Genomic DNA, 22,785 nt, shown 5'->3' with positions numbered 1-22,785 from the left:
CTGTAACTTGAGCCCATTATTCCGTGTCCTGCACTCTGGGATGATCAAGAAGAGATCCTGGCCTTCTTCTCTGTGACAACCTTTCAAGTACTTGAAGAGTGCTATCATATCTCCCCTCAGTCTTCTCTTCTCAAGGCTAAACATGCCCAGTTCTTTCAGTCTCTCTTCATAGGGCTTTGTTTCCAGTCCCCTGATCATCTTTGTTGCCCTCCTCTGAACCCTCTCCAGTTTGTCTGCATCCTTCTTAAAGTGTGGTGCCCAGAACTGGACACAGTACTCCAGATGAGGCCTAACCAGTGCTGAGTAGAGGGGGACTAGTACTTCCCAGGATTTGGAAGCTATGCTTCTATTAACGCAGCCCAAAAGTGCATTTGCCTTTTTTGCAGCCATATCACATTGTTGGCTCATATTCAGCTTGTGATCAACAACAGTTCCAAGATCCTTCTCACTTGTAGTGTTGTTGAGCCACGTATCCCCCATCTTGTAACTGTGCATTTGGTTTCTTTTTCCTAGGTGCAGAACTTGGCATTTATCCCTATGAAATGTCATTCTGTTGTTTTCTGCCCAGTGCTCCAGTCTACCCAGATGACTTTGAATTTTGTTTCCGCCTTCCAGGGTATTATCTATCCTGCCCAATTTTGTGTCATCTGCAGATCTGGTAAGAATTCCCTGCACCTCCTCATCCAAGTCATTAATAAAAGTGTTGAACAGCACTGGGCCCAGGACTGAGCCCTGCATTACCCCGCTGGTTACCTCTCCCCAGTTTGAGAAGGTCCCATTGATCAGCACTCTTTGAGTCCGATTCAGAAGCCGACTGTGGATCCACCTGATAGTTTTTTCATCTAGCCCACCTTGAGCTAGTTTGCTCATCAGGATATCTTGGGGCACTTTGTTGAAAGCTTTGCTGAAGTCAAGGGTTATTATGTCCACAGCATTCCCACAGTCCACAAGGGAGGTGACCTGATCAAAAAATGAGATCAGATTAGTCTGGCAGGATTTGTTCTTGACAAATCCATGTTGGCTTCGAGGAATCACTGCATTGTTTTCAAGGTGCTTACAGACTGATTCCTTTATCATCTGCTCCAGGATTTTCCCAGGGATTGATGTCAGACTGACTAGTCTATAGTTCCCAGGTTCCTCCTTTTTGCCCTTTTTGAAGAGAGGGACAACATTAGCCCTCCTCCAGTCATCTGGCACTTCCCCCAACCTCCATGATTTCTCAATGACAACAGACAGTGGTTTTGAGAGTTCTTCTGCCAGTTCATTACTCTAGGATGTAGTTCTTCTCTCCCCAGAGATTTGAACTCAAAGTAATTAGGTGTTCCTTGATCATATGCCCATCAATCTCAAGCTGCAATCCTGTCCCTTCAGCCTGTACGCCTTCCCCCCCCCCCGGGGGGGGGAGAAGACTGAGCCAAAGTAGGAATTGAGAATTTCTGTCATCTGTTATTATTTTGCCATCCTTATTTAATAGTTGAACCACCATTTATTTCCTCTGTCTTTTACTATGCACATATCTAAAGAACACCTTTTTGTTGTTTTTAGCATCCCTCGCTAACCTCAGCTCGTTCTCAGCTTTAGCCTTGCTGACACCATCCCTACAATTCTGTGCTACCTACCTGTACTCTTCCACTGTAGCTTGGCCTTCCTTCCACTTCCTATTTATGTCCTTTTTTATTTTCAGGTAATCTCTAAGCTCTTTGTGGAGCCACATTGGCTTCTTCTGTTGTCTTCCACCTTTTTTTCTTGTTGGAATTGTTTGTGGCTTTCTTCACACAGAGCTTTTATTCTGCGATTGAGATTGCTCCTTCACGGAAGTTTGCAGGCTCTTTATATGATGCCTTGAACCTCCAGGGCATCTCCTGCACTAAAAGCCCTTTGTTCCGTTTTTAAGTAGATCGCAGATAATGAGCTATCAAATTACCCTGTTGTGTTCCGCTTGAGTTCCTTCCGTGAAAAGAGGAAAAACAGCAAGAAAGAGGAGCAAGATCAATGAAAGATAATGGAAGACTGAGATATGGGGAGAAGGAGGGGGAAAGGGGAGGGGGGAAAGGAAGCGGGTGAAAAGGAGTCGTTGTGATCCTGCATTTAAAATGGAAGGAGAAAGCCCCATTTTAAATGCAGGATTTTAGGCTGGTGCCTTTACAATTTCCTTTTTAAAAACTCCCACCCATCTTGGACTCCTTTTCTCATTAGAGTCGCTTGCCATGGGACCTTACTGATCATTGTTCTGAGTTTATTAAAACTGGCTTTCCTAAAATCCAGGGTACGCGTTTGGCTACACTCGGCTTTTGCTTCCTTTAGAACCAAGAACTCAAGTATAACATGGTCACTTTCCTCCAGAGTTCCTGTAACTGCTACTTTATCCACTAAGTCATCTCTGTTGGCTACGATCAAGTCAAGGATAGCCGATCCTCTAGTTCCTTCCTCCACTTTCTGTAGGAGGAAGTTATCAGCAACACAAGCCAGGAATCTCTTGGAAGGGACATGTTTTGCAGAATTTGTCTCCAACAAATATTCAGGAAATTGACGTCCCCCATTACTACTACATCATGCTTCCTTGAAATATTGGCTATTTGCTTTTCAAAAGTTTCATCCTCATCTTCTCCTTGATTGGGTGGCTGGTGGTAGACTCCAACCACCAGGTTCCTTTTATTCTTTGCTCCATTTATTTTGATCCAGATGCTCTCGATGAGGCTACCAAGCTCATCCTCCTGTATTTCTGTGCAGAGATATGTACTTTTCACATATAGTGCAACCCCATCTCCCTTTCTGTTCCTTTTGTTCTTTTTGAACAGGTTATATCCTTCAATTGCTGTATTCCAGTCATGAGAGTCATCCCACCAAGTCTCAGTTACACCTATCAAGTCATAATTTCCCTCCCATATTAAGAATTCAAGTTCATTCTCTTTGTTTCCCATGCTCTGGGCACTAGTATATAGACATCACAGACCATGTGCTTTCTAGACTGGCTTCCTTCCTACATGTTTTTGAAGACTATTATTGGGTGCTATTAGAGCTGTTCTCTCTGTTGCGGTGCATGATCCTTTGTCCATTTTGTCTTCTTACATCCTCTTTATTGTACCTTTGAGGTTTTCTTTTGGTGGGGGATCTAGGTATTATGAAAGAAACCTAGTTTGTTAATTGTTTTATTTTCAATTGTTTTATTCTTTATTTTTGTTGTTTTGTAAGTTTTAGCCAAATACATATTAGTTTGAATGTTCTTGAATTTTTTGGATTGCAATGTATTAATTCCATGGTTTATATGATGTATCACTTAAATGTAGGTACGTTGTGTAAAACTGGTAAAATTGCTGTATGTTGGGAGACGAGCAGTATGCTTATTTCACTTATTTTTTTCTTTTTATGTTTAATGTGATCTCATGGAATGTTAAGGGATTGTGGAATTTAACAAGCAGGAGAGAGTCCTCTCTAAGTTCACACACTCAATGCAGGTGTGTGTGTGGGTAACAAGAATCCCATTTGGCGGCAGCGGGCAAACATATTTTGAGAACGGATTGAGTTGGGGAGGTCTAGGTAACAGATACAAGCGATTTCTTTCCCAGTTCAACAGGTGGTTTTTGATTCTGCCGGTCAATTTTTGATTCTGGGTGTCTTGATAAGGTCATTGTTATGATTGCTGTGTATGGCCTAATAATGATTCTCTGGTTATGTTTTATGAATGTTTTAGTAAACTGACTGGTGTCACTTAGATTATTTAATTGTGGGCAGGGACTTTAACAAGGGTTTAGATCCACTGCTGGACAGGAATAGTTCTGCTCCCAGGAGGCAAACTGTGGTTAGATTTATCCTTCAGACCTCTATGGCTGAATTCAGTTTGATGGATGTTTGGCGAATTTTGCATCCCAGTGAGACAGACTGACTTGGATTCCTGCATCTGACTTGGATTCCTGCATTGAGCAGGGGGTTGGACTCGATGGCCTTGTGGGCCCCTTCAAACCCTACTATTCTATGATTCTATGACTGCGCCTTTATTTCACCCATCCATCAGAAATGTTTTCGATTAGATTATGTTTGGATTTCTACATCTTTAAGAATATAAGATGAGACACAAAGGGTCCATCTGGTCCAGCATTCTGTTCATACAGTGGCCACCTAGCTGCCATGGGAAACCCACAGGAAGGACATGAGTGCAACAGCACCCTCCCACCAAAGCTCCCCAGCAACTGATATACACAGGCACACAGCCTCTGATACTGGAAATAGCACAGAGCCATCAGGCCTAGTATCCATTCAGCTCTTTATCCTCCATGAATTTGTCCAATCCCCTTTTAAAGGCATCCAAATTGATGGCCATCACTGCATTTTGTAGAGGCAAATTCCATAGTTTAACTATGCAATGTGTGAAAAAGTCACACCAAATTAATGCTTCTAAACTGATTTGCTGGTAGTTTCAGACCACACCTGAATTTGCTTGAAGTTGCAGTTTTCAGACTTGCCCAGGTCCCCTGGTCTGCAGTGCTTTAACATTTCTGTTCTTAATGACGAGCTGTTCAAATCACAGATCTCCACTAAGCTACTTGAGTATTTTGAAATTAATGAGGTTAAGCTGGCTCTTGTGTCAATAAGTGGGAGGCCTGTAAAGCTTTTATACTGGGCCAAATTATTGCCAATGCATCCCATTTAAAAAAATCAAAACAATGCAGCAATTGGCTCTGAACAACAAGTTGAAACTTCTTTTCACCCAGTTAGACGCTTGCCCAGCCCCCAACTTCATCAGGATTCGCCGAATATTAAGGATGAGTTGAATAGTATTCTTTGACAGTAGGAAGAATTTGCCATAACCTGTTCATGATAGGTAAATTGGGGAAATGGTGAGCATTCAGGTAAGATTCTGGCACATCATCTCAAGCAGCAAAAGCATAGAGTATTTATTTCAGCTATTAAAGAGGAAAGTAATAAGATATACACCTCTCCCACAGACAGCAATTTACAATTTCTAAATGCTTTATTTTGATTTGTATAGTTCGAGCAGTGAAATATCAGAGCAGGACCCGGATGCTTTTTTCTCCTCATGTTGATGTTCCATGTCTAGGTTCTTCACAATGGCTATTTCTTTCATCTCCCTTGCATATGGAGGAAATTATGAAAAGCAATTAGGAGTATGACCAGTCGGCCATGGAAGCTCACTGGGTGACTTTGGGCCAGTCACAGATTCTCAGCCCAACCCACCTTACAGGGTTGTTGTTGTGAGGATAAAATGGAGAGGAGGAGGATAATGTAAGCCACCTTGGGTTCCTTGAAAGAGGAAAAAAGGCGGGGTATAAATGCAATCAATCAATCAATCAATCAATTGAAAGGTATGAAACATTTCCAAGCTGTTATTTCCAAACTGCATCATCTTTATAATGGTATGTTTGAATCCAGCTCCCTCTCTTCTTCGTGAAATGATGCCTATATTACTGTGACTCCTAAGCCTGGCAGGGATCATACCTATTGCAGCAATTATTGGCCTATCTTGTTAATTAACGCAGACATATTGGTCTTCTCCAATTACATTGGACTTTCTCCCTTCACAAGTTGTGAAATATTCTTCTCCGGGTCCTCTCTCTAAACGGATGGTATTCGGTAGGGCTCTGCACCCCTTCGGCCCGAGGCCCAAACCCCGAGCCAAAGCGGGCTGCTTTGGGCCACCTTCTGCCCCTTCCGAGGTGAAGCGGCAAGGACACAAAAAGGCCTGGAGCAGGTTGGGGGCTTGGTGCGCTTCGACCCCCAGCCCAGCCCCCCCCCCGGCACCTCCAGGTCCTTACCTGAGCTGCCTTCTCCTCACTGCCACCCCACCGCCATCGCACCTCTGCCGCCGTGCTGCTGCCACCACCCCGCCTCTGTCACACCGCCTCTGCACTGCCGCTGCTACCACCTCCTGAGGCCTGGACGCGCAGCAACTGGTCTTACTCCAGGAAGCTGCCATTTTTAAAATGGTGACTCCAAGAAGAGTTGCCGCAGGCCCAAGCCTCAGGAGGAGCAGGGAGCGGTGGGTGGCAGTGGGCTGCTCCCGCTTGCCGATGCACCGCCTCTGCTGCCATCTCCTGAGGCCTGGATGCGTGTTGACTCCTATTGCAGGGAGCTGCCATTTTTTAAATGGCGACTCCCTGGAAGAAGACCAGTCGCAGAGTGTCCAGGCCTCAGGAGGCGGCAGCAGCAGAGGCAGCGGAGGCCCAGGTAAGGATCTGGGGGGTTGCATGGGGGCAGCGGGGGGGACCCGCTTTGGGTTCAGGGCCGAGGCGGGTCAGGGCCCCCCTGGATCTGCCCAAGCCAGATCGGGCCCAACTCGGAAGCCACAAAGCGGCTTCCGAGTCGGACTGGGGGGTCTCTGCACAGCCTTAGTATTCAGTTCTAGCCGTACTAGAATGGATAGGATTCCTCCCAAAGTTAGGGTTGATAGAGATGTGTGACATCCAATGTCATGTCGATTACATTTTGATCCAGTTTCTCATGCTAAATTGATTTTGTGGGGCCATCCAGACCTAAAAATTGGTAAGACGTTCTGGTGGATATGGTCAGATAAGGCAATTTTCACTTTGGATCAACTGGTGGGTGCTAGTAATGAGTTTCTGTCATTGTCTACCCTTGTGTTAGATATGATTTGTCAGCTACAGCTGAATGGCAATTCTTGCAAATGCAGCATTTGCCAGTATCTAGATTTGACTTCGTCACTTTTACAGCTTCAGCATCTCCCTTATTATTGGAGGCACTTATTGAGCTGGTCAGGCAAAGCAACCTATGATCCATGTCTATAAATACTTACAGTTGGTGAATAAATATGATACACAGGGTGTTAAGCAGGAATGGAATAAGGAACCAGCTGATCCCATTTTGCCTAACCAATGGATCACCACCTTGGTGTCTGTACCTGATGTGTCTATGGATCTTTGGCTTCATCCTATTCAGCAAAAACTTTTGTTTTTTGTTTATTGGCCACCACAATGACTCTTTAATAAGGGTTTGACTGTTTAGCTCACAGTTGGTTGTGCAATGCAGCGAATGCTTCTTTTCAGCATATCTTTTGGCAATGTGCAATAGTTGTTCCTTTCTCAGAGGAGGTTATTGTATGGAAAAACCATGTATTGGAGCTGGGGATCCCCATACCCATATTTTCTGATGTACATGCTCTTTTACATTATCTACCTGCTTCCTGGAAATTAATGTATGGTCAGCAGAAATGGATTATCTGCACCCTTCTGACAGCTAAAAGACTGATCTTACCACACTGGAAGGACAAATGCTCACCTCCTGTAATGCAATAAACTGAAGACCTAACAATGCTTTCGACATCTGAATGGGTGGTGCAAATGGATACTTTTTTGGATATTTGGTCTGCTTGCGTTGAAATTTATGTATGACTCTTAGAAAGCTGTATTTTCATATATATATATATATACACACACACACACACACGTACACACACACACACACACTGCATATGCATTCATTAAAATAAAAAAGGTAAAGGTGTCCCCAACCAGTCGTGTCCAACTCTAGGGTGTGGTGCTCATCTCCATTTCTAAGCTGAAGAGCCAGCGCTGTCCGAAGACACTTCCATGGTCATATGGTGAGCATGACTGAACACCCAGGTGCACAGAACGCTGTTACCTTTCCCGCCGAAGCGGTACCTATTTATCTACTTGCAATTTCTTGCTTTCGAACTGCTAGGTTGGCAGGAGCTGGGACTGAAGACGGGAGCTCACTCCGTCACACAGCACTCGGGTCTCGAACTGCTGTCCTGCCGACCTTCCAGTCTGCAGTTCAGCGTCTTAACCACTAAGCCACCATATATTCAAATCCATGTAGCTATTATTTTCCACTGTTGTTGAAATTTCACAATAGAAAATGCATTAAAAAACCTCAAACGTCAAGAGGGCACCAGGTTGGGAAAAGCTGCCCTGAGTTAACTGTGCCTTGTGTAAAGGGTAACCTTCAAGGTTTGGAGCCAACAACGACTGTCACCAGGAGAACCGAGGTTCAAGCACTGAGAGACTGAGAAGGTTTCCATCTCTCCACAACATGCACGATTATTTCTGTGCCTGGGCTCCTAAAACAACCACATGCTTCTCCTCCCCACCACCGACACGTGACAGTGTTTCACTCACCGAGGCGGCCCCTCTGCCCAGCTACGTCCAGGTGGGTTTGTCCCAGTCACTTCCGTTTCTTCCGGCTGCGCTTCCTGCCCTCGCCACTCTGTGTTTCAGCTTGGGCTTGATATGGGGCCGCAGAAACCAATTTAGCCACAGGCATGATCTTACTCTCTGTACACCTAGTAAGGGAAGGAGGATAAGACCAGGTGCTCCACTTGCCTTTTAACCCTCTGCTCCCACATCCGTCAAGCAAGGGCTAACAGGGCCTGACAGAGGCTTGTCTGTCTGTCTGTCTGTCTGTCTGAGGCAGGCTTTCTGTTTTTCTCTCTGTCCCCACTGGACCCTCTCTCTCTGCTGTGAGCAAGCATGCCTGTCTCTCTGTGTCTGTGCTATATATTAGTGTATTATAATTTTTGTTTAAATAGAAGAACAGGATATATATTTAATAAAATATATTGAATCAGGGTGGGGAATGTGCCTTTTTCATGGTGCCCAGGCAGCCACCTGGAGTGCCTACCGGGCTGAGCTGGCCTGACATGCCACCATCTAGGAGAAAGCCAGAAAAGCTCACCGAGGCCGATCACTCACTCTAGCCAGAAGTTCCAATCCACGCAGCCCTCGCCTTCCTCCAGCTCAAAGCACGGGATTTTCAGCACGTTGAAGTAAGTCTGGCCAACATAGTCGGCAGTGCCATCTTTGAGTTTCATCAGGCAGCTCCTGAACCTGAGAAGAGAGCCAGAGGAAGCATATTAGCTGCGGGGTGGGGGCAGGCAGCTGCAGAGAACCTGGAGCCCTCAGAGACCAGGGGACAGACTCCTGCGTAGCCCGAAAGCATTCTTGCAAGTCACGTCATCACGGGCTAGCCTCCCTCTCAAGACTGCTGGAGGCTTTATTCAGATGCCATGTTTCACCCATCTCCAAGGATCTCAGAGTGGTGTGGTTTAGCCTCATGACAGAGCTAAAAGGTAGGTCAGGCTGAGTGAGGATGGCTCAAAGCCCCCCACCCATGGAATACCACTTTCACACGGGAATCTGAGCTGGGGATCCCCATACCAAGCCCAATATTTCAGGCCCCAATGTTTCCTAAGCCCGATAGTTCAGTATTTCACTGCAACGAGGCAATGATGATGCGCTTGGCAGACGGTAGCTTCCCCAACCCAGGGAACCAACTAACATCCCTCATCTGAAACACCCACATGTAATAAAGGCAGCTGCCCATAGCATCCATCTGAAGGCTCATAGAGCACCATCAGAGAAGAAAGGGCTAATCCAGGCAACAGTCCTTCCTTCAGTTCAGACATGTGGAAAGAATCATAGAATCATAGAACAGAAGGGTTGGAAGGGGCCTACAAGGCCATCGAGTCCAACCCCCTGCTCAGTGCAGGAATCCGGGAGCTCACTGCGCTCATTTAGTCCAACCATTGTAACAGGTAGCTGACAAAGCTACAGTACAAGGCTGCCCAAATCTAGCAATTATTCCCCGTCTCTCCCCACACAGCCAACACAGATGCCTTCATACCATCTAGCCAGTATTTGACTGACAGCGACTCTAAAACTGATCTTGAGCAGAGGTCTTCCCCAGACAAGTGAACAGAGATCCCTTTAACTGGCAATGTCACAGACTGGAGCTGGGCCCTTTGGCTACCACCGTGCAATGGCCTCACCCCCCGCCCCGAGAGGCCTCATCCAGGGTCAGAATCTGGCTTCTCACACCCTAAAGTGTGAACCATACACCTAGGTAAGTGTTTCCCAACCTTAGGTCCCCAAATGTTGTTGGACTATAACTCCCATTATCCCCAACCATTGGCCATGCTGGCCAGTATTATTGGACTTGTAGTGCAACAACATCTGGGACCCAAATTTGGGCATTACTATCTAGATAGATCAGTAAACCACGAGAAGGTACCACCATGCTGTACTCACTGGTTATCACAATCGCAGTGAGAGATGGTGGATGGGTAGTAATTGCGCATCCCATGCTTGTATTCCAGGGCAGAGATCCAATTCTCACAGTGGTCATGGTCTCGACAGCACATGTCTGTGTCCTTCTCAGTCCCTGTAACAGATGGAGTCAGCATCAGGCTGAGGACCACTGCCCCCACCCAGATGGCACCAGATGTCCGCACAAAGGCCCGATGTGGATGTGGCAGTGAGCATTACAGGATCAGACAGGAATGGGTTTGGTGCAGGAACCCTCATGGCTGCAGCCTTCCAACTCTCTCGTGTCCCACCTACAGCTTCTATGCATAGGCTGCCAATATAGTTTTAATGTTTACCAGTAATTCCATGCAGCCCTCGTTTGTTTAGGCTTGGCCTAAGTCTGTGGCGCTGAGAGTTCGACTCCCATCCAACCCCAAGTTACCCGTACCAGAACATTCAGGGAGAACCTGCAGCTCAGTGGCCAAGAAATGCTTTACGTGTACAGTGCCCTCACTTATGTCCCCAGTGTCCCCAGCAACGACACAGGGCTGCCTGGACCAATGCTCAGACTTCTAAGCAGCTTCCCGAGTTCATGATCATGGGGCAGAATAGGGAAAGAAGGGGTGATCTGGCCAGGAAACAACCCCGGATTGTGGACACCACGGGAGCAAGGAGTCCATCATATTGGTCTACACTAAGCAGTTTTGCGTCTCACTTGGCAATTGCTGCAGTTGACAAAGCAACTACCGAATCTTGAGGTGCAAGATTGCTGTCCACCCTGGAGATATCTGGCACAGACGCAGCGTCTCCGGAGCAGAGGGAGTCCCTTACAAGCAATATCGACTCCACCCCGTCTCAGAACGAAGTCTGGCTGCTCCTTCACCCCAATAATCATAGAATCATAGAAGTAGGGCTGGAAGGGGCCCACAAGGCCATCGAGTCCAACCCCCCGCTCAGTGCAGGAATCCAGGTCAGAGCATCCCTGACAGGTGGCTGTCCAGCCTCGTCTTGAACGCCTCCAGTGTGGGAGAGCCCACCGCCTCCCCAGGGAATCATAATCCTTGATATATGTATTGACTCAGCATTGCAGGAAAAGTGGTACAGGAAAAGCATTTTGCATGTCCCCACACTCCCATTTGCACTCCAGGACTGCACCCTGGCATTTGAAACAGACTCCAGAGCACAGGCTTGGCTTAACTTAAACCCTCTTAAGGGGAGCAGATAAAGGGAAGTACACCGGGGAAGAGGCGTGCTTGCCGCCACTGGGCCTGCTGCTGCCGCCGCTGCCACCACCACCAGGCCTTCCCTGTGGACTTCTGCCTGGCAGACCGCCAGTCCCTGCAGGACCAGGCCCCCAGGTACTGAGCCAGTTGTGCTGCTCCACCTGCCCCTCCCTGGAGGGGCTACATAAGCTGGCTGGCTGAGGTGGCCTGGGAGAGCCAGGGCCTGCAGGAGAAGCCACCACCACCACCGGGGAAGAGGCGTGCTTGCTGCTGCTGGGCCTGCTGCTGCTGCTGCCGCCACCGCCGCCACCGCCGCCACCACCACCACCAGGCCTTCCCTGTGGACTCCTGCCTGGCATTTTTAAGGGGATTTTAATTGTTTTGTTTGTTTTATTTTGTTGGGGGGAATTTTGTTGTGTTTTTAGGGATGGGTAGCCTGCCTGATAGGCAGGAGCGAGGGGGCATGTGTCCACCTGATGGAGGCATTGCGGGGAGTGTTGGGGGCCAGAACATACCGAGGCTGGGCGGCAGGCGCTGGCGGAGCGCTAGGGGCAGGCCATGCCAGGTAAGGGGAACAAGGGAGAGATGTGTAGTATCTGTCCCCTGCTCCGGCCCTGGCCAGAGCCAAAGGATGGCTGGGGGAGGCGTGACCCCATCTTCTGGCCTTCGTTTGCTGCTCTGCAATGCCAGGTCTGTTACCCAGAAAACCTCCCTCATCCATGACATGATCCTGGATGAGGGTGCAGACCTGGCATGTATTACGGAGACCTGGCTGGCCGAGGCTGCTGCTCCAACCCTTGCAGCCATGTGTCCAGCCGGATTTTCGTATGCACAGCAGCCGAGGGCTGGGGATCGGGGAGGGGGAGTGGCTGTTATCTACCGAGAGTCCTTGGTCTTCACCAGACCCCCTCTCCAGGAGACCACGGTTGCTGAGTGCATGTACTGGAGGTTGGGCCCGAAGGGCAGTCTGGGGATTCTGCTCGTGTACCGTCCACCCCGCTGCACGACTGACTCCCTGGCCGAGGTGCTTGAGGTGGTCTCTGATGTGCGTGTACAGTCCCCTAACTTACTGGTGTTGGGGGACTTCAACGTACATTCGGAGGCCATCCTCACAGGAGCACCTCGGGACTTCATGGAGACCATGGCCTCCTGGGAGCTGCACCATATTCTAACTGGGCCCACCCATGTAGTCGGTCATGCACTAGACCTTGTGTTTGTTTCTGGAGAAGCGGGGAGTGATCTGGAAGTCGGGGGTATATCCACCACCCCCTTGTCATGGTCAGATCACTATCTGGTGATGTTGGACTTCTCGCTTCCACAACCCCTCCGCAGGGGTGGAGGACCCATTAAAATGGTCCGCCCCAGGCGTCTTATGGATCCAAATGGATTCCTGAACGCGCTTGGGGATTCTCTGGGGCATGCCAACGGCCACTCGGTCGAGACCCTGGTGGGTGGCTGGAATGCCGCAATCACTGGGGCATTAGATCGGGTGGCTCCGAAACGCCCTCTCCCCCTGAACAGGGCTCGGACTGCACCATGGTTCAATCCGCGGTTACGAGCTCTGAAACAGGAGGTGAGACGGCTAGAGCGCCGGTGGCGGAAGTCTCGCTCCAAAGACGATCAGACACGGGCTAGAGCTGTATCTTCAGCCTATCACGTGGCAGTGAGGGCAGCAAAAAAGGAATATTATGCTGCCTCCATCGCGTCTGCAGAGTGCTGCCCCAGGAGGCTGTTCCAAGTGGTCCGGAGCCTGGTCGGTCCTGTGGCTCCGGAACCACTGGAGCATTCTAAGGCCTCCTGTGAGGCTTTGGCAAGGCACTTTGCAGATAAAATTGATCAGATTAGGTGTGTTACTTTGCACACTGTGGATACAGTTAGTGAGCAAGAGGCGGCCTGTGGCAAACCAGTTTTGTGGGATCGGTTCCAGCTTCTTCCTCCTGATGAAGTGGACAAGGTGCTTTCATTGGTACGGCCGACCACCTGCTTACTTGATCCTTGCCCATCTTGGCTCATTATGAGCTGCAGAGGGAGGCTGGGTGAGGGGATCAAGGCGGTGGTGAACGCCTCCCTTGAGGAGGGAGTGATGCCATCAGCCCTCAAGGAGGCAGTGATAAGACCGCTCTTAAAGAAGCCCTCCTTGGATCCTCAAGTTCTGAACAACTTTCGCCCAGTCTCAAATCTGCCATTTTTGGGCAAGGTGATTGAGCGGGTGGTGGCGGTGCAGTTGAAGGCACACTTGGAAGAAACTGATTATCTAGACCCATTTCAGTCGGGCTTCAGGCCTGGGCATGGGACAGAAACGGCCTTGGTCGCCTTGGTGGATGATATGAGGAGGGCTCTGGATAGGGGTGAATGCTCCTTCCTTGTTCTCCTCGACCTCTCAGCGGCTTTTGATACCATTGACCACGGTATCCTCCTGGACCGCCTGGAGGGGTTGGGCATTGGAGACACTGTATTGCGGTGGTTCCGGTCCTTCCTCTCTGGCAGGTACCAGAGGGTAGCACTGGGAGAGGAGGTTTCGGACCCGTGGCCACTTACTTGTGGGGTGCCAGAGGGTTCCATCCTCTCCCCGATGCTATTTAACATCTATGTGAAGCCGCTGGGGGCTATCATCAGGAGGTTTGGGGTGCAGTGTCATCAATATGCGGATGACATGCAGCTCTACCTCTCATTCCAATCTTCACCAAGGTTGGCCGTAGAATCCCTGTCCAAATGTCTGGAGATGGTGAGTGGCTGGATGGGGAGGAATAAGCTGAAGCTGAACCCTGACAAGACGGAGGTACTTTTGGTGGGAGACAAGAGGAGGCTGGGGGATGTTGACCTGGTGTTGAATGGGGTATGGCTACCCTTGAAAGACCAGGTCCGCAGCCTGGGGGTCATTTTGGACTCCCAGCTGTCCATGGAGGCTCAGGTGTCAGCTGTGAGCCGGACAGCGCTGTATCAACTCCATCTGATACGGCAGCTGCGCCCCTTCCTTCCCGACCATCTGCTCCCATCGGTAGTACATGCCCTGGGCTCCTCTCGTTTAGACTACTGTAATGCGCTCTACGTGGGGTTACCCTTGAAGACGGTTCGGAAGCTGCAGCTGGTACAGAACACGGCGGCTCGCCTGATTAAAGGCAGCCGCCGGCGAGATCACATCACTCCAGTGCTGAAGGAGTTGCACTGGTTACCAGTTGTTTTCCGGGCCAAATTCAAGGTGTTGGTTTTGACCTTTAAAACCCTATATGGTTCCAGCCCAGCCTATCTTAAGGAGCGCCTCCAGCAACACCAGACAGGCCGCTTAACAAGATCAGCCTCGGATGGCCTTCTCTCTGTCCCATCAGCCAGGACAGCTAGACTGGTGGGGACGAAGGAGAGGGCCTTTTCTGTGGTGGCCCCCACTCTGTGGAACTCCCTCCCTAGGGAACTCTGTCATGCCCCCTCTTTAATGAGCTTCCGTCGTGCATTAAAAACGTAGTTGTTCAGGCAGGCATTTGGGGTGGGTTAGGGTATTTAAAAAAAAAATTATGGTAGAATTTTATTGTTTTAAATTGTTTTATGGTGTGTTGTACATCGCACAGAGTGGCGGGGTGACCAGCCAGATGGGCGATTAATAAGTTTAATAATAAATAAATAAATAATACTCCTTCACACAGCACACAGGAATTCACTTCCAGAAGATGTAACGGTGGCCACCAATTTGTAGGGCTTTAAAAGGCGACTGGACGAATTCTCGGAGGAAAGGGCTATCAATGGCTTCTACTCCGGACGGCTCTGTGCCGCCTCCAGGACCAGGGGCGGTGAGCCTATGTGCACCAGTTGCTGGGCGACATGGGCGGGAGGGTGCTGCTGCACTCGGGTCCGGCTTGCGGGTTTCCCGTGGCAGGTGGTGGGCCACTGTGCGAACAGAAAGCTGGACGAGATAGACTCTTGGTCTGGTCCAGCACGGCCCTTCCCGTGCTCTTGCGGCATGGGTCCCTTCGCTGCTGTGAAAGGTGGGTCTTCTGTGGCTAACGAGCCGTGAGCTGGCGGCGCGGCTGGATGCACGCAACACAGCGCCCACGGTTCTGCAGCGACCCGCAGCTCAGCACCACGCGCGCGCAACCTTGCGCGCGGGCTGCCGCGTCGCGTGAGCCCCGTCTTCCCCCCTCACCACCCGGGCGCGGGCGCTGCTCTTGCGCCCCGCTGCCGCGCAGGGCGCCGCTCTGACGCGCCCACTTACCCAGCTGAGAGTAGTCGCTCGCCGCGTTCCCCGCTCCGCACCAGAGCGTCCCGGGCATGATGAAGGCGCCCCGTCGGTCCCGCTCGTCCTCCGCGTCCTCCCGCAGGGGCCCCGGCGCCGGAGCCCCCCTGGCGGCCTTGAGCCCCCCGCAGACGCCCTTCTGCGCCTCCAGAGTGGCCAAGAAGCGCTGCTTCTCCGCCGCCGAGACGACGAGCGCCTGCCGCTGGTCGCACGTCGCGGCGTACCATTGGGTGTGGGCCGGCTGGTCCCGCAGCGCGCACGCCAGCAGCTTCCCGCCGGCGTCCCAGACGCTCTGCACCAGCACCGGCGCCAGCCCGCCGGGGCGCTGCCACAGGAAGCTGAGCACCGCGCCGCCGCCGTCCTCGCCCTGGGCCACCGTGTGGCAGGCGGTGTCGGCCTCGCTCCACGCGCCGGAGCCGCGGGGCAGCGCCAGGGCGGCCGCCAGGAGCAGCAGGGGCCGCGCGGGTGCCATCTGCGCCCGCCACGCGCGCACGCCCGGAGCCGCGGGACGAGTGGCGCTGCCCTCCCGCGGCCGCGCTTTTCACGCGCGGGGATCGGCCTCGGAGCCAATCACGGGAGGGCGAGGCGGGGGGGCCCGCCGCATGTTTCCGGGGGGCGAACCTGCGCAGCAGTCCGCGGTCGCCGCTGGCGCGCGTAGCGCGCTCCGCCGCCGCGCTGGCATCGCCGTCGAGGGTGCCCAGGAGCGCGCGCGGAGGAGGGAAGATCCCGGGACTGAGCGGCACCGATGCAGGATGGCGTTCCGCTCAAGAAGCTTCGCGAAGTCCCGCGAACGTTGTTTGGCGCGAGGGGCAAGAGCGCGCCGAGGAACGCGCGGCGAAGAAGAGCGGCGGGCGCGCAAGGCAGCACAGCGGCCGCCGGATACCGCAGCGCGCGTCTCGTCGCATGCTGCCCGCATCCAGCGCTGACAGCCTCCCGCCGCCGTCCTGGGAGGACTTCCTCCGCCGTGCGAGGTTGGCGGACGCGCTCAAGCACAGCCGCCCCCGCCTGGCGCCCTCCGCGCGCTTCGGCCGCAGCCCAGCGTTGCGGGCCGTTGTCCGTGCGCCCGAGAGGCACGAGGCTGGCGCGCGGCAGGGGAGTCCGTGGGGGACATGGGAGGCGAATGTGCGCGCTTGTTCAGGTGGGGGGCTGTGGAGGAGCCCGCGCGACGCGCTGCCCTTCTCGCGTTGGCATCAGCCGCTTTTCACATCAGCTGGCAATAGTCAAGGCAAGAACGCAGGGAGAGCCCTGCTGGACCGGACCCAGGGTCCATCCCGTCCAGCACTCTGTTCACACAGCGGCCAGCCAGCTGTCGATGGGGGCCCACCGGCAGCACAGCAGCACCCCCCGCCCACGTTCCCCAGCAGCCGGTGCGCAGAGGCTCACTGCCTCTGGGGCTGGAGGTAGCGTGTGGCCCTCAGGACTGCTAGCCGTTGATGGACGTCTCCTCCAGGAATGTGTCTGTCCCCTTTACAGCCACCCCAACGGGTGGCCATGACTACATGCTGTGGCAGAGAACTCCAGAGTTCCCGCGCGAGGGCCTAAAAGCCCCTTCGGGGCCGCATGCCACCATGTGTATTGCAGCCACTCTCCGTGGGGCCCGATGGAATTCCTGCCGCCATCCCCAGGTCTGATTTACTGGCCTCCCCAGTCCGGGCCTCGCCTGCCTGGGTTGTGGGGAACTGCAGGCCAGAGAGAGCCCATGGGGCAGGCATGCGCCGCACACGGTGCTCTTGCTGCGCTCCAATGGAGCTGCTCCGGCGTGAAGGGGCCTGGCTGGCCGTCCTGCCGCCTGCGGCTACCGCGTTGCCTGACGAAGACGCCCTCTGTGGTGCTGCTTAAACACAAGGGCTTCCCCCCTTCCCGTGTCTGATGGAGTGACCCCCTCTCCTGTCCTGAGCCAGTAGGGCCGGAAACTGATGGGCAGGTGCAGCGTGAGAAGCCACGGCTGCTGTGCTCAGAATGATGTCATGGGGGGCAGTGGCACCTCCTGTCCCCCACGAGTGGAGCCCATGGGCTACGGGCAACCCTGACACACACACACACACACACACCCCAGCAGTGCCTAGCCCGTCTGACATGGCTTGCAACACGTGGCCACAGGTGCGGCTGGCCTGGGAAGCCCACCTGCACACAGCATCCCTACTGCCAGTCATGCATAGTGTAGAGAAGCCCACTAAAAGAACATTGTGGATCTCACACACTGCTTTAGAAGGGTGTGTCAGATCTTCTTCACTGGAGTATTATAGTTATAATTGCAATCCTGAGTGGTCTAAAGAAAAGCCAGAAGGATGACGTCCCCAAGGTTCAGGCTGGTGTTGAACCGAGGAAGAAGAAGCTGAAGGAGAAGCGTGGTCAGAAAGGAAAGCATCTGGCGCATAAGACAGGTCAGCAAGTTCATCCAACGGACAGAAACAAGGCGGGCTCTTTCTCTGAACTTAGGAGGACAGGGGAAGAAACTTTGCACTGAGCTTTCTCAGTCATACAGTCAGGTATCCTGACGCAGCTACGCTAAGGCCTTGCCAGAAGAAGGTTACACAAGCAGGCATTAAAACCCGGTAAATGGTCCAAGGAGCCAGAAACACGACAGACAGGACAAGCTTTGGGAATCAGAGGAAGAGGGTACTCAAGAGCTGGACCTGGTTGTGAGTGTATTGGCTGAGGTGGAGGTTATGGGAATTTGGCCAGCGGTAAAAGGAACCATTAAGAGATTTGTATCAGCAGGAGTCTCTCTTAAATCCTTAGGAATTGTCACTAAGCAGTCCTTCGAAAATCCCAAGCTCAATATTGGTATTCCCTTCAGTACAAAATATCCCTTTATTTAACCAACTTGTGCATAATTCATCTTGCCTCTACTGCTGGTGCCCATCTCACACCGAAACCTCGTAGACCAGCTACAAGGAGGGTTTAACGTATTCTAACAAGCGGTGCAGCGGGAAAGGGTCGGCTTGGGAAACTCTTGAGTTATAGTGGCACAGAGCTCCTTAGGCCCTGAAACAGAAGCATTTGCTAAAAACACGAAGCCCTGCAGGCGGCACTGCCCAGTGAAGGAGCAGTTCCCCCTAGTTGGTGGCAGCGCTGGGGAGAGAAAGGCCCCCATAAGACCACTAAATGCAGGATCTAAAGTGACCTCGCTGCCCCACTGCCTGGTTCTCTGCACTCTGGGTCCCCCCACATCATAAAATGAAATAAAAGAATGAAAGAGTACCCTCCAGGATGCGGTGTCACGTCCAGCGCTTTGTTTCTGTGCAAGGCCCTCTGCTGTCCTAGCCTTATCGTGCCAATTGCAGTCTTCCTGGGGTGAAGCAGCTGCAAGCGGGGGCTTTGCACTCCAGAATAAACCCTGCCACTAGGGCACTGACGGAAAGCAGCTCGTGCTAAAAATGAAGAGATGCTGGGGCATCTCACGGAGCAGGGCTGGGCAAGCTGGCAAGCTCCCCTCCGACTGTTTCACAGACACTGGCTGAGCACGACGGAACGGGGTGCCTCTGAGCACATGCTCAGCCAAGCTGTTTGTGGCCAGAACCAGAACCAAGGTCACGTGCTTCCCTTTTAGGGATCCTGGAGTTGAGGATTTGGTTCAATCTGTATTTTTAAGTCGACTGACCTGATTTGCAATTCCTACACTAATACACGGATCAAAATGGAATTATCCTTCAGGTTTTGTAGTTCTCCAAATCATTGATGTGGAAATAGGAGAAAGTGGACTTACAAATGAACACACGGGAGACTGACATGGCCAGAAATGGACTGATTTGTCTATCGCTGTGTCCTTTCACACAAAAATCCAATCCTGGTTTTCAACCAAGCATTCTTCTTCAGCAGCCTAATTTAGGGAGGAAGAACTTTTTCATTGTTGCTATTGTTTGGGGGTTGGGAGTATGGATGTATAATTTCATTTTGGAGTCAAATCTCCACGGATTCTACTGATTTGGCCATGGCGGTTTTCGTTCCATTTCCCCCGCCGGCATCGATTTGATCTATACAGAATCGATCCAATATGTGGATTTTTTTTAATGGTGGCAAGTTGTGCAGATGGGATCTTTGGGGGGGGGGGTGTCTTTAAGTTTGCGCAAATGGGGTCATAATTTTTTTAAAAATTCAATCAGTGTTAAATTTTGCACATTTGTGCAAGCCCACCTGTCTGCTGTGTAGGCCCCCAGAGGCATATTGCCCTTGTAATTATCCTCGTCAGGATACTACATTATTATGAATGGAGAGCAATTAATTTTTTGCCATGTGTGCAGATTTCCCTGAAGAAGCCAAAATTCCTGATTATCCAGTGCAGCATCTGAAGGCTCCCCCGGACAGCATCCCCCCCCATCCCCCTGTTCCAGCAAACTGTTGCAGAGTTATTGCTCCCACCGTATTTTTCCCCATGTGCGCACTTTTGCCTTGAGAAGCCAAAGTCCCTGGTATGTGAGTGAACCATCTGAAGGCTCCCCCTGAGAGAATGCCCCCGCCCTTCAATCACCCCATTCCAGCAAACTGTTGCAGAGTTATTGCTTCCACTACCCCCTTCTCCTTCTCTGAGCACTTTCTCCCCGCTTGCAATGACAGGCTCCCTAAACCATACCAGATTGGAGAAGCGACTTTACATAACATCAAAGAAGCAACTTTACACAGTATCGGAGATGCGATTTAACACAACTATGGAGAAGCGAAGTAATGCAGACATCAGGGAAGTGCACAATCATGGAGGCTAATTACTGGCAAAATGGGCATGCAGGGTGATTCTGAAGGGTGGAGAGGCTCAGTGAGGTCATGGCCAGGTGAAAGACACACCCTTGGGCAGGGCTATCTTACCAAATTAAAAGTGGAGGATAGGGGCACACAGCACCAGATGCGTGGAGAACCTGAATGGAAGGCATCAAACGGAGTAAATGTGGTCTCAGATAATGCAGCTTTTCCACCAGACGTCTGCCCACTCCCTGGCCCAGGTTGGAGCAGGCCATGAACCACTTGGAAAAGCTCCGCTGGATAATACTGAGAAGATGCAATGCTGGTGGAAAGAAACTGTCTCTTTTCCACCCTCACCACCACAGAGTAGGCTCAATAATGAATGGTACCCTATGTTTGATCAGACTCAGCATGAGTTTTCCTCCATCTGTATTCTAGCTGCCTCCCCTCTTGCATCATTGCCTTCAGCCTGGGTGTACACAAGGAGCTGACCAGACTCTGCTCAGAGGGAGAGGGCACTAGGGATGTCAGAGAATTCTGCCACGGACTCCAGGGAGGCCGGATTCTAAAGAATCCGTGGTGGAATGGCCTCCCGCCCCCCCCCACGGAATCCCCCGGGGACGGAGCGTACCTGGGGCGGCTCCGGCAGTGGCAGCTCCACCGGCGGCTCTGGCAGCGGCGGCTAGTCTCCTGGCTGGCCGTTGCCGGGCTGCTGTGGACGCAAATGGCGGCTGTCATAGCGGCCGCCATTTGCGTACTTGCAGGCAGCCGTGATAGGCTACGTAAGTATTTACGTAGCCTATCACGGCTAAAGCAGGGACGTAAATGGCGGCTGCTACGCCACTTGCACCCCTGCTCTTTGCTGTGATAGGCTACGTAAGTATTTACGTAGCCTATCACGGTAAAGGCAGCCATGCAAATGGCGTACGGCTGCTACACCATTTGTGTGGCTGCCTTTACCGTGATAGGCTACGTAAATACTTACGTAGCCTATCACGGCAAAGAGCAGGGGCACAAATGGCATAGCGACCACCATTTGCGTCCCTGCTTTAGCCGTGATAGGCTACGTAAATATGTAGCCTATCACGGGCTACTGTAGGGACGCAAATGGCGTCCCCTACGCAGGATGCCCATTTGTGTTCGCACCAGCCTGGCAGCGGCTGGAGGCCCTGCTGCAGATTGGCCTGGCCCACTACGCTATTTGCATTCGCCTTTATTTTTGCCATCATAGTCTACGTAAATATTTACGTAGATTCAGACGGCCAAAAATAAGGAACGCAAATGGCGGCAGCTGTAGCCGCCGCCATTTGCATACACAATTTTTTTTTTTAACCCAGCCATGATAGGCTACGTAAATCTTTACCTATCACATCGTCATTTTGTTTTTTTTTTAACCCAGCAATGATAGGCTACATAAATCTTTACGTAACCTATCACATCGTTTTTTGTTTTTTTACAAGACAAATGGTGGCGGCGGCAGCTGGTCGGAAGACCCGCCGCCGCCACCGCTGCCGCCGGAGCCACCGCTGCCCGAAAGATCCGCCCCAGGTAAGTCTCGTCCTGGGGGGGATCCGCGGGGGGGGGCAGGGGGGTGGCAGACCGTTCCACCATAGATTTCGGGGGGCTGAATGCACTGGCATTCGGCCTCACCAAGATCCGTGGCGGAATTCTCTGACATCCCTACTCTGAGCACATGCTCAGCCCAGCTGTTTGTGGCCAGAACCGGATCCAAGGTCACGTGCTTCCCTTTTAGGGATCCTGGAGTTGAGGATTTGGTTCAATCTGTATTTTTAAGTCGACTGACCTGATTTGCAATTCCTACACTAATACACGGATCAAAATGGAATTATCCTTCAGGTTTTGTAGTTCTCCAAATCATTGATGTGGAAATAGGAGAAAGTGGACTTCAGGGAAGTGCACAATCATGGAGGCTAATTACTGGCAAAATGGGCATGCAGGGTGATTCTGAAGGGTGGAGAGGCTCAGTGAGGTCATGGCCAGGTGAAAGACACACCCTTGGGCAGGGCTATCTTACCAAATTAAAAGTGGAGGATAGGGGCACACAGCACCAGATGCGTGGAGAACCTGAATGGAAGACTTCAAATGGAGTAAATGTGGTCTCAGATAATGCAGCTTTTCCACCAGAAATCTCCAGCCTCCTCAAAATGCTCTCAATTTGCAGCAAATCCCCCATGAGGAGTGATGAGGAGCCCTCAGGAGTGATTTGTGTTGGCTGGAAGTAGCATTGTGAGTCTGAGGTGACTCTCGGGTGCTTAGTTGCAGGGAGATAAGGGTTCAGGGTTGCTACCCAGAGGTCTGCATGTACCTTTCAGTCTGCCACTGAAGCAGAAGATGGGGTAACCTGGCTTTTTCTGTTCCCGTCCCCACAGGATCCCTATGCAAGCCCTTCAAGTGACCCTGTTCAAGATTTGCAATGTCTCCCCCGCCCCCCATCATAGCCATAGATCGCCCTGGTTCCTTTAGCACAGGAGCAGGGAGCCTTGTTCAGGCTCAGGGCTGAATTCAGCTTAGGGGACTCTCTCAGGGTCCACATTCCCATGGTGGACGTGGTCAAAGGCACAGGTGGCGGGCCTGCAGGCAGAATGGGTGGTGCCAAAATGCCAGACTTTCCAGCCTAGTTTAG

At 51.7% G+C, this 22,785-nt stretch overlaps 1 protein-coding gene across 2 annotated transcripts; it reads right to left on the bottom strand.

Moving 5' to 3' along the window:
- Positions 1-4,868: 4,868 nt before the first annotated feature.
- On the bottom strand, positions 4,869-15,978 carry LOC146336270 (group 3 secretory phospholipase A2-like). Of its 2 annotated transcripts, none has more exons than XM_084819544.1 (5): positions 15,444-15,978; positions 10,020-10,152; positions 8,685-8,819; positions 8,112-8,275; positions 4,869-5,259 (listed from the first exon to the last, which is right to left on the bottom strand). In XM_084819544.1, the coding sequence occupies exons 1-4, from the start codon at positions 15,934-15,936 to the stop codon at positions 8,158-8,160; spliced, it is 879 nt and encodes a 292-aa protein (XP_084675670.1). In that variant the 5' UTR covers positions 15,937-15,978; the 3' UTR covers positions 4,869-5,259; positions 8,112-8,157. The 2 variants fall into 2 exon arrangements, with proteins under 2 accessions (XP_084675670.1, XP_084675672.1); XM_084819546.1 differs by having other exon boundaries at positions 4,869-5,087.
- Positions 15,979-22,785: the final 6,807 nt, after the last annotated feature.

The sequence above is a fragment of the Heloderma suspectum genome, chromosome 13 (genome assembly GCF_057233095.1).
Source record: "Heloderma suspectum isolate Gila_16-S chromosome 13, 16-S_ref, whole genome shotgun sequence".
Taxonomy (NCBI): Eukaryota; Metazoa; Chordata; class Lepidosauria; order Squamata; family Helodermatidae; genus Heloderma; species Heloderma suspectum.
Note: the sequence above shows the minus strand (reverse complement) of the source record. Positions and strands in the feature narration are given on the sequence as shown.